General features: G+C 44.9%; 1 protein-coding gene across 1 annotated transcript; it reads left to right on the top strand.

Annotated features, from left to right (window-relative positions):
• The first annotated feature begins 329 nt into the window (after nucleotides 1–329).
• Nucleotides 330–10373, top strand: LOC137295413 (cytochrome P450 2J6-like). Its single transcript, XM_067826773.1, has 8 exons — nucleotides 330–1335; nucleotides 1941–2166; nucleotides 2539–2665; nucleotides 2820–2964; nucleotides 3161–3303; nucleotides 3432–3528; nucleotides 4480–4686; nucleotides 9419–10373. The coding sequence occupies exons 1-8, from the start codon at nucleotides 921–923 to the stop codon at nucleotides 9607–9609; spliced, it is 1551 nt and encodes a 516-aa protein (XP_067682874.1). The 5' UTR covers nucleotides 330–920; the 3' UTR covers nucleotides 9610–10373.
• Nucleotides 10374–10664: the final 291 nt, after the last annotated feature.

Raw genomic sequence — 10664 nt, 5'->3', positions numbered from 1 at the left:
TGCCAAACAGATCTATTTTGGCCGATCACTCGGAAAGTTGGTTAAGAAACCATCAGGTAATATTGTGTTATTGTCATGTTTCACGCCAGGGGATGAAAACTGTATGACCAGCTGGCTGTGCTGGTGCTGTTCCATCAGCCGTTTTGCCACCCCTGGCTGCAAAGAGTGAAAATAGCACAATATTAAAAGATAGTTTCTCAAACACCTTTTTCCGCGATTGACACTGTAAAACCGTCAGATTTCACATCATTTTGGGTAGAGAGGTCTCAGCACCATGTGTCTTATTTGTGTTTTGTGCACTAATCCTTATTTAAAATATCCCATCACGCATCGTTCTCACAGACCCCAGCCGGATTACAGTCCATGTGTCCGTCACAGTCGAGTGAGCAGCAGGCGCTGCCCCACGTAAAAGTCGGACAAAGTGATAATTTTGAGACTTCTAGCTATCTAAAGGGAATCTCGCAGCCCTGTACTGGAAATTGACGACAAGGTCACACAAAAAATCCGTTGTTATCAGAAGCAACTTGGTCACGACTACAGCGACATGTGTACAAGATATCACAAGAGGACACAGTCTGGTCTCGACTAGCTGCAGTAAGTAAACAGTCGATTCGTCCATTGATCCACTTCGAACATAGCAGGTACCCGGATAAAGGTCAAAATATAGGACGGTGATTCGCCACTGTGGGACCGTACATTCTGAGTCAGCCAGACTGTTGTACAAATCAGGTCATTCTCCCACTCTGCCTCAAAACCCGAATAGACGGATGGTACAAACAAACAGCTAGTGTATCCCTCACTGACAGCACGGTAGAACGTGAACAGTGGTATCTGAGCGGTGTGACATGAACGCTGAGATCTGAACGGTGTGACCTGATATCTTAAAATATACAGAAACAGAGGCGTTGAACTATTCTATCATGCCGTCTGTGTTGTCCACAATTAGAGGGTACATAACCCCTGTGTCGGAACTGGTGCAGTCGTCTTTACCCCAGGAACTATCCGTCTACACCCGTACTGCCCTCATTTTCTCATCCACCCTGCTGCTGGGTTATCTGCTTCTGGGAGGGGATGGGAAGAAACGACCCCCTGGGCCTATTGCCTTCCCCGTCATCGGCAACATGCCACAGGTGGCCGGCATCAGGAACATCTATCGGTTCATGATGAAGTTGCGACAACGGTACGGCGACGTGTACAGGCTGAAGGTGGGGTCGATGACGACGGTGGTGGTGTTCGGACCTAACCTGGTGAGGGACACTCTGGTGAACAAAGGCACGTGCGTCATCAACAGACCAAACTGGGTCTACATTCTCAAGAAGATCTTCAATGGGAAAGGTGAGTGTAGGATGGGGATGACACGTGCCTCATCACATAGATCCACTCCTGCCAAACACCTTGCTGAAAGTTTACAACAACATGACCTTCACAACATAAAGCGCGACTATGCTTGTCGTAAGAGGCGACTAACGGGATCGCGTGGTCAGACTCGCTGACTTGGTTGACCCATGTCATCGGTTCCCAATTGTGCTGATCGTTGCTCATGTTGTTGGTCACTGGATTGTCTGGTCCAGACTCGATTATTTACAAACCGCCGCCATATGGCTGGAATATTGCTTAGTGCGGCGTAAAACTAAACTCACTCACTCACACACTGTATTGGTGTGACGTCATCTATACTCACACTGTGCTGGTGTGACGTCATCTATACTCACACACTGTGCTGTATGACGTCATCTGTACCCACACATTGTCCTGGTATTCACTGTGTTGATATGGTCTCCTCTCTGTCTTTCGATCCCCCCCCACTCTCTCTCTCTCTCTCTCTCTCTCTCTCTCTCTCACACACACACACACACACACACACACACACATAGAGTGCTGGCTACATAGTTTGTGTGTCTTGATGTGTAATCATGGGACACCTCTTTGTACACATCCAGGTGTCTTTTGGAGTAATGGCGACCAATGGCGCTCCACGAGGAAGTTTGCTGTCACGACCTTGAGAGACCTGGGAGTGGGGAAACGGTCGCTGGAGGAGCGCATATTCGAGGAGTGTTGCATTCTAACCGAGACATGGGAGGCCCTTGAAGGGCGCAGCTTCAATGTCAAACCCTACCTGGCGAATGCTGTATCCAACATCATGTGTAACATTGTATTCGGGGAGAGGTAGGAATTTGTTCACTCCTCAGGCTGGTTGGATCACTCCTTATCTTGGTTCAAGCCCAATCGTCTCTTGCATGTCATATAAACCACTATATGTTATCACTGTCATAAGTGTGTTCAGCATCTTCCTTGACGTTGAGGACAAAGGTTCTAGATGTCTACTAACCGTCCCCTGCAGTCTTTCTTAGATGCCATGCCATTACATTCTGTCCAGAACACCCTCACTCCTCGCTGTCAAGAGTGTCTGAAGCACGAGTCTTTGCTGTCCAGTTCCCCTCACTCCTGTCGTATGTATCTGAAGAACGCGTCTTTGGTGTCCAACTCCCTCTCACTCGTCGATGTCAGGTGTGTGTGGTGTACGCGTCTCTGTTGCAGGTTTGAGTACACGGACAAGGACTTCAATAAGTTGCTGGGATATCTTGAGTTCCTCTTCAGGAACGCCGGCATCCAGGTCCCCGAAAACTTCTTCCCATGGCTCAATTACATCCGGGGTGATGCACCAGTAAGTACCCGTTAAGGGGGGGGGGGGGGGGGGGGGGGCTACCAAAGGGATGTTGTCTCGTTACCATTGGATAGAAAACTGGCACTATGATAGACATTGTGCTGTTGTTCTTTTGTCCATTACGACCCTCTTCTTCCATATTACAATGTTGTAGGCCCAAAAGATGATTGCCAATGACAAGAAGTTGCAGGAGTTCGTGCTGAAGAAAGTGAGTGAGCACCGGGTGGACTTTGACCCTGACAACCCGAGAGACTTCATTGACTTCTTTCTGAAGACAGAGTTAGAGGGAAGTGGTAAAAGTAGGTGGAATACAGCGGTGTAACACTCAGAATAGAATCCAGGCACTGAACACTTTTGTATTCTAAGATGTACTGTACAGTGTTGTGTGGTCAGTGACGGATGCACTGTGCGGTGTTGTGTGGTCAGTGACGGATGTACCGTACTTCGTCGTGTGGTCAGTGACGGATGTACAGTCTTGTATGGTTTTGGTTTCAGTCGCGGTGGAGGACGTGTTCCGTACCAGTGTGGATCTGTTCCTGGCGGGGTCGGAGGCAACGTCGGTGTCGTTGCAGTGGACGTTGCTGTATTTGTCAAGCTTCCCCGACATCCAGAAGCGTTGCCAGGACGCAATCCAGAAGGTAGGTGCTAATGGTGGGCATGGTTCGACTCACGCAAATAATCGAAAAGCTTAAGGTCAATTTATTTTTCAATGTGTTGTGAGTAGGTTGTATGTGAATCACACTATATCCATCCTTCCTGGCTCAAGGTGACGGGAGGTGGGAGGCCTGTGACTCTGGCGGACAAGGACACGCTGACATATATAGTCGCCACACTTAACGAAGTCCTGCGTCTGGCATCCGTAGGTGAGTCTTTTGGAGGGAAGAGATTGGTCGAGGGATGTCTATGGGTATAAATCGGGGAATGCAGAGGTGGATCTTGGTGTGCCACTGGGTGGGACAGAGGTAGATGACGGTGTGTCAGCAGGTTGGACAGTAGTGGATATGAGTGTGTCTTTGTGTTGATCAGAGTGTGTCATTGAGTTGATCAGAGTGTGTCATTGAGTTGATCAGTTTGTCATTGGACTAAGCACGATTGAATCAAAGTACATAATTTGGCGTGGTGAGGAATGGGTGTTTCGGGAAAAGGACTGGCAGGGATGTCAACAGGCCTACCATACAAACGGTGAACAAATCGTCAAAACTGAACTCATATACACCAAACCTAATCGTTTGAAATGGAACATAGGATTCAGGCTTAATGTAATAGGGGGTTGATGCACTACATCCCGATATAAAATTTTCAAGATTAGACGAAAAGCATTATTGACCAAAGCTTGCTCGTCTCCCCTCGCCGCCATATTTTATGACATCTATGCCGTTCCGGGATGCTATGGTTGCCGTTTTCGGATGCCATGACTGCCGGTTTGTACACTCGGCGACCCTTCTCCGGCACTGTTGTTGCTGATAAGCATTGCAAACAATTAGTTTGCCGGGGGTTGTTTCGGTTTTAGAGGATACTGTTGCAGTTTGGAAGTTTATTTTCCTATTATAGTGATTTTTGTGCTGTTTTGGTGTGTATGAGTTCAGTTTTGATGCTTTGCTCACAGTTTGTATGGTAGGACTGGTCTAGGTGAATCTCCAGGAGGACCTCGTTCTTCTGGACCGTTTGTTTAAGCGTCACTCAGCGTACCGTTTCTGTCTCGTCCTTTTTCCTACACTCTCACGTGACATGTCAGAAGCGGTGGTGACATTTTCTGCACATCTGAAGCATGTCATGTCCTCGCAGTTTTACCACTACTAGTGATCTTTTCCTAGCGCCGATAACACCTCCGCATGCTGTGACCAAACCATGTGAGATTGGCGGCTACCACGTTGACGCCGACACCATTGTGATATTTCACATTTACTCCTCCCACATGGACCCCGAACACTGGACACAGCCGGAGGTGTTTCGCCCTGAACGCTGGATAGACACGGAAGGCAGGATCATCAAGAACCCGGCCTTTATGCCGTTTGGAGGGGGTGAGAACTGTTCAGTTATCTGTTCAACCAGTGTCCCTTACAGAATGTCACCCCACAGGGTACTATACTAAGCCCAACCCCTCTTAAAGTCATGATAAACGTTACTCTGGAGAAGCATTCAGAAGGTGGTATTCAAGTAAAAGGGCAGATATCAGCCCCTTCAACCCTGTATTGCAACGGTCCAGTGATGTGATTCTGAACAGCGAGCGCACCAGTGATAATGATCGCATTTTCGAGAATATTTGCGGCCAATGTGTAATAGTAGGAACTCTGCAGTAAGGTATGGATGGTACAGAGCTATTGTTCAGGACTGATGTGAAGCTGAATATTTGGTCCTTTCTTTTCTTTAACATATTGCTAACGTACATACAGTATTACTAAATAAATTATGTAAGTACCGGGAATCATACTAACAAAAACATTATCACATGTGGCTTCACAAAAACATAGTCTAATTTTCATATCGTTTCACACATTCTGTGAAAAGTTATTGAAAATACATCAAACTGTATATACCTCGCAGTGGTCGCGATCAGTACACAGCAGGGGTCGTGATTTGAAAACACTTGCAGTGATAGTGACTTTCTGTACGAAATTATGTACTTTCTGTATGAAAGTATCAAAATCATAGATCAACTAAATATCAAAAGGGCATTTGTTATCAATATCAGATAAGGTATTATGGAATATATTGTAAGGTGTGGTTATTGCCCCGTAATTGACACTTTCAAGATAACTGTTTTCAGTTCCACATAGACACCAAAATATGAAGTAAACGAAAGTAAAAGCGGATACCAATAGCTTTCCACCCTGTTTGACATAGTGTCATATAAACAAGAAGAATCTAAGATGACATCACATATTTGCAATGAGTCAAATCACTATTGATGGTTCCTTGAGAAACGTCTAGCCCCATGAACAATGGTGAAGACCCGTGAAGGAGATGAGAGAACTTTGAAAATACTGTTTTCAATGTGGTGCAAAAAACAGGACGTGATACCACTGTCCGTTTATTGAATTCACCCGCACTTTCGGCCATTTTATTGTTCTAAGCATGGGCTCTGGCAGGATTCACACCATCACTTCAGCTAGTAGGAGGTTTAGACAATCTAGCCATATATTAAAATGAAGGACAAAAAGTTTAAGTTTTAACCTCGTCAATATTTCAGCAATATAGTGACCAGAGAGGTTTTGCATTAATAAAGAATAAAGAGTGTAAAATAACTTGACTATCACAGTTGGTGTTTATAAGTAGCATGTAAATCTAAAATGGTTTTACTTTAGAAGACAATACAATATAAAACCAGGTTACTGGCCAACACTAATCAAGGTACAGCACTACACAGGGGCCCATGGGGACTTACAGTGCCTGTGCTACCTGCAGGGGCCGTCACAGCATTTTAAGATGTCGGTGAATATGAAAGATCTAGCCACAATATAAAACAAATACATGTTGTACGAATAGAAATGTGGTAGAAATAACTATACTTTGAAAGAATGTATCCTTTGATGTGAACACTATTTTCAGGGTACTTCAAACTCCATTGAAGATACTGCACTAACAGTTAATCGCACTTGCTAATTCATACTATCAGTTTTAAAATGCCATCGATCAATTTACGCATCAATGCCACTTAATTCAGTCATTTTAAAAAGGATAATAAGACAAAAGATCCTCTATTCTTTTGACACTGCAGGGCACACTTGACTTGTTGACATCCAACATAACGAATGCAACAGGGAGGATCTTGATATTTTAATAAACACTGATGAATATCATGAGTAACCAAATCGACATCCCCTCATAGCTGTTGTGCGAATCAGCTACGTTTTCTTTCATTCCGTGTCGTGTATATTTTTTATCTGTACATACGCCGATACGGCACTTATCTGGTGACCTGGGTCACTGTTATCTCTTTGTGTTCTGTGGTTAGTTCTGTCCGGGCGATTTTTGTCAGTCAAGCATCTATTTCATAATGTTGGTTGTTATTCAGTTATTGGGGTTTTGAAAGAATTTGATTTGTTTGATAAGCTGTGAGACGTATGTTTTGTATATAAATAATGAACACAATCACCAATGGCTGAAGGGATGGTGTGACTCTAGCCCCTCGTAGTCCCCATGGTCCTTGGGATGGTGTCCGGCCACAAGTTGTTGGCGATCTGTGGCCTGCTATATATTGCATTCTCTATACATGTTGTTTTAGATTTACATGTTGGTTTTACTTTTGTATCTGTGATATTCTGGTTGTTTTTAATGTAGTTCGCCTACTGTGAGACGATCTAAGAATAATACCGACCTGTCATTTGAACCCGTGAATCTGAATAGCGGTGCAGTCCATTTTACTATAAAAGGGCGGAGAGTATGTAAAGCGGGAAACGGCTATGGATCTTGACAGTCGACTGTCGCTCAACTGGAACGGGTTCTGTTTGCTATTTTGCGATGGACGATTTCCACAAACAACCAATACAACACTCGAATTATGTGTTTAACGATTCAGAAAAAAAAACCTCCATAAGGTTGATCTCTGTCCTAGCCTAGGTTCTGTGTGTGTGAATATTTTATGGATAATACGTTTGTGCTGTCCTCGATGTGTTTGAGGGGAAATAACCTTATGTAAATTCTGTGGTAGTTCACCTGCTATGTGCTATATGAAAGTCTCTTGAATCTACTACTCGTCTTCAGTTTCACTGACATCACTGTCATTAGTATCGATGTCAAGTTTGATGACAAGTTTTTCGATTTCATCCTCTAGGGCAATTCGCGGGAACGCATTTACCTTTATCATTTATTTTGTGCAAGGTATTGACAGATATGCCAACAACATCGCTGGCTTTTTAGTGCACTGTTTGTGCTGTCGGAAACAGTACACATGTACTGAATGACCTTGCAGGCAACTTCACGTGTTTGTGAATGACTTGACCCCATTTAACCAGGCTAGAGTGCAACATGATAAGTTTCAAATACCTGCAGAGCTTACAACTCTTTTCACGGTCGACTTTACAACATACTAGTATACAAATGCTCTAGCAGAAACACGACGCTGCCGAATCATTGCGTAGAAAATGAATACTGCAAGGATCACAAAAATAATTTATAACGTACGCGAAGTTTTCAAACCAGGGCCTCCGGGGTCACCCTGCTACCATTATACTCATGACTGATTAGCTCCACAACAGACTACCGGGCCTCCGGGGTCACCCTGCTACCATTATACTCATGACTGATTAGCTCCACAACAGACTACCGGGCCTCCGGGGTCACCCTGCTACCATTATACTCATGACTGATTAGCTCCACAACAGACTACCGTGCCTCCGGGGACACCCTGCTACCATTATACTCATGACTGATTAGCTCCACAATAGACTACCGGACCTCCGGGGTCACCCTGCTACCATTATACTCATGACTGATTAGCTCCACAACAGACTACCGTGCCTCCGGGGTCACCCTGCTACCATTATACTCATGACTGATTAGCTCCACAATAGACTACCGGGCCTCCGGGGACACCCTGCTACCATTATACTCATGACTGATTAGCTCCACAATAGACTACCGGGCCTCCGGGAACACCCTGCTACCATCATACTCATGACTGATTAGCTCCACAACAGACTACCGGGCCTCCGGGGTCACCCTGCTACCATTATACTCATGACTGATTAGCTCCACAACAGACTACCGGGCCTCCGGGGTCACCCTGCTACCATTATACTCATGACTGATTAGCTCCACAACAGACTACCGGGCCTCCGGGGACACCCTGCTACCATTATACTCATGACTGATTAGCTCCACAACAGACTACCGGGCCTCCGGGGTCACCCTGCTACCATCATACTCATGACTGATTAGCTCCACAATAGACTACCGGACCTCCGGGGTCACCCTGCTACCATTATACTCATGACTGATTAGCTCCACAATAGACTACCGGGCCTCCGGGGGCACCCTGCTACCGTTATACTCATGACTGATTAGCTCCACAATAGACTACCGGGCCTCCGGGGACACCCTGCTACCATCATACTCATGACTGATTAGCTCCACAATAGACTACCGGGCCTCCGGGAACACCCTGCTACCATTATACTCATGACTGATTAGCTCCACAACAGACTGCGGAAGCGTAATCTACAACCTACAATCTAGACGACTCATGGAATTATGAACTAAACTAAAAACAATACACGGCCCTAAAACCAACCGCACGTACACAGCAAGGGACCAGACTTATCTCATGGCACGCACAAACAGACGAAATCCCTTGGATCTAAGACGAGAACGGTGTGGCATAAACAAACCCTAATCAGACAACTCACAGATACCAACGTAAGCCCCAGATTCCAAGCTCACTTTTGACTCCTATTATCGCAACGCATAATATACCACAGAACCTAACACAACACCAACCTGTTCAGTATCTCCTGACCTAAAGTAAAAATTCCTAATGCAAACACAAAACTCTTCTTCTAGCTAACTATCTAACCAACCAACCAACCAACCAACCAACCAACCCACGCACTCACTCACTCACTCACTCCTCTTACACGTTGCCCTATCATATGTCAATTAGTATACCCCTTTCACTACATGGTATGCTGTGAGTCGCGTCTGTCTCAGTGCGTACGTAAAATCTCCACATTAACTCACTGAATTATCATTGACTGCGTCGTTCAACGCCAATCGCAGAGTCATTAATGAGAATCTTACGTTGTTTGTGTCCAGGACCTCGCACTTGTTTGGGGGAGCCTCTGGTGATGATGGAGCTGTTCCTGTTCGCCACCAACTTGCTGCAGCGCTTTGAGTTCCGACTGGAACCAGGGGCTGAACCCCCGTGTCTGGAAGGGCATCAAGATGGCATTACTAACCTCCCCGCGGACTTCAAACTACAGGCAGTTACCCGCTCTACTGCCTAAGTGTCGTGGGGGGCAGCTCAGGGCATCAACGAGTTAACGCTGTGTAGACTAACACTTTGGATATTATAGATTAGATAAAGCAAATAAATCACTTCAAACTGGGAATGAGCCCCAGGTCTTGTACACAACATCCAGTGACAATGGAGTTTCATAGATCAATCTAGATTTACTTCATCTGGAACTTTCGATCTTCAGAAGGGGTTTGGCGGAAGTGAAGATCGATAGTGCGGTTCGAGGACGGAAACTGTCGTCCTAGGCACCAACAGCCATTTGTCTCCATAGTACGTCGATCTATTGTCTCAACACAAGTTTGTGATGAATTTGTCACCAGAGGGGTTTATGGTGAGATTGCCGTAGACTGATGAGCCATGATGGTTTTCTGTGTGTCATTGTGTCTTTATGTGAGTGTTTTATATGTCACTGTCATACGCACGCTTTCTAGTGGAACATGCTTTCACTAAATAAAAGATTTGGAACATGTCCCCTGAAACAGACTGATCATGATCTGTGCATATATATTGAATGTAAGAGAAGCTAGTTGGAACACGATCCTCTGCAGCAACTTACTTAGTTACTAGGCATAACCAACACCTAGCAACAGTTGTATGTTATTTGGTCCCACTATTGATCTTTGAACTACCTCAACTATATGCCCACCTATTGGAACACTTTAATGTTCTGGAGCGGCGTTAATATAAGCTTCTTGGCTTGTTCGTCTATCCAGATTTCAACACATTTTGAAATAAAAATACGTTTAAATCAAACAGACTACATACATTTTACAACGTATAAGTGAGTCAGTGACTTGTAAGGCCACTTCGGTCAGTATTTCATTTACATGATGACATGTCAGCTTGACATTGTTCAGTATTTCAGTTACATGATGACATGTCAACTTGACATTGGTCAGTATTTCATTTACGTGATGACATGCCAACTTGACGTTGGTCAGTATTTCATTTACATGATGACATGTCAACTTGACATTGGTCAGTATTTCATTTACATGATGACATGTCAGCTTGACGTGGGTCAGTATTTCAGTTACATGATGA

This window comes from Haliotis asinina, chromosome 8 (assembly GCF_037392515.1).
Source record: "Haliotis asinina isolate JCU_RB_2024 chromosome 8, JCU_Hal_asi_v2, whole genome shotgun sequence".
Taxonomy (NCBI): domain Eukaryota; kingdom Metazoa; phylum Mollusca; class Gastropoda; order Lepetellida; family Haliotidae; genus Haliotis; species Haliotis asinina.
This window is presented reverse-complemented; position numbering and strand designations above follow the sequence as displayed.

What these genes read in the sequence shown, in the direction of transcription:
- LOC137295413 (XM_067826773.1), top strand. Translation starts at nt 921, where the DNA reads ATGCCGTCTGTGTTGTCCACAATTAGAGGGTACATAACCCCTGTGTCG. An exon ending in ACATCCGGGGTGATGCACCA is followed by an intron (nt 2,666 to 2,819) that starts GTAAGTACCCGT and finishes ACAATGTTGTAG; the next exon opens with GCCCAAAAGATGATTGCCAA. An exon ending in GTTAGAGGGAAGTGGTAAAA is followed by an intron (nt 2,965 to 3,160) that starts GTAGGTGGAATA and finishes TTTTGGTTTCAG; the next exon opens with TCGCGGTGGAGGACGTGTTC.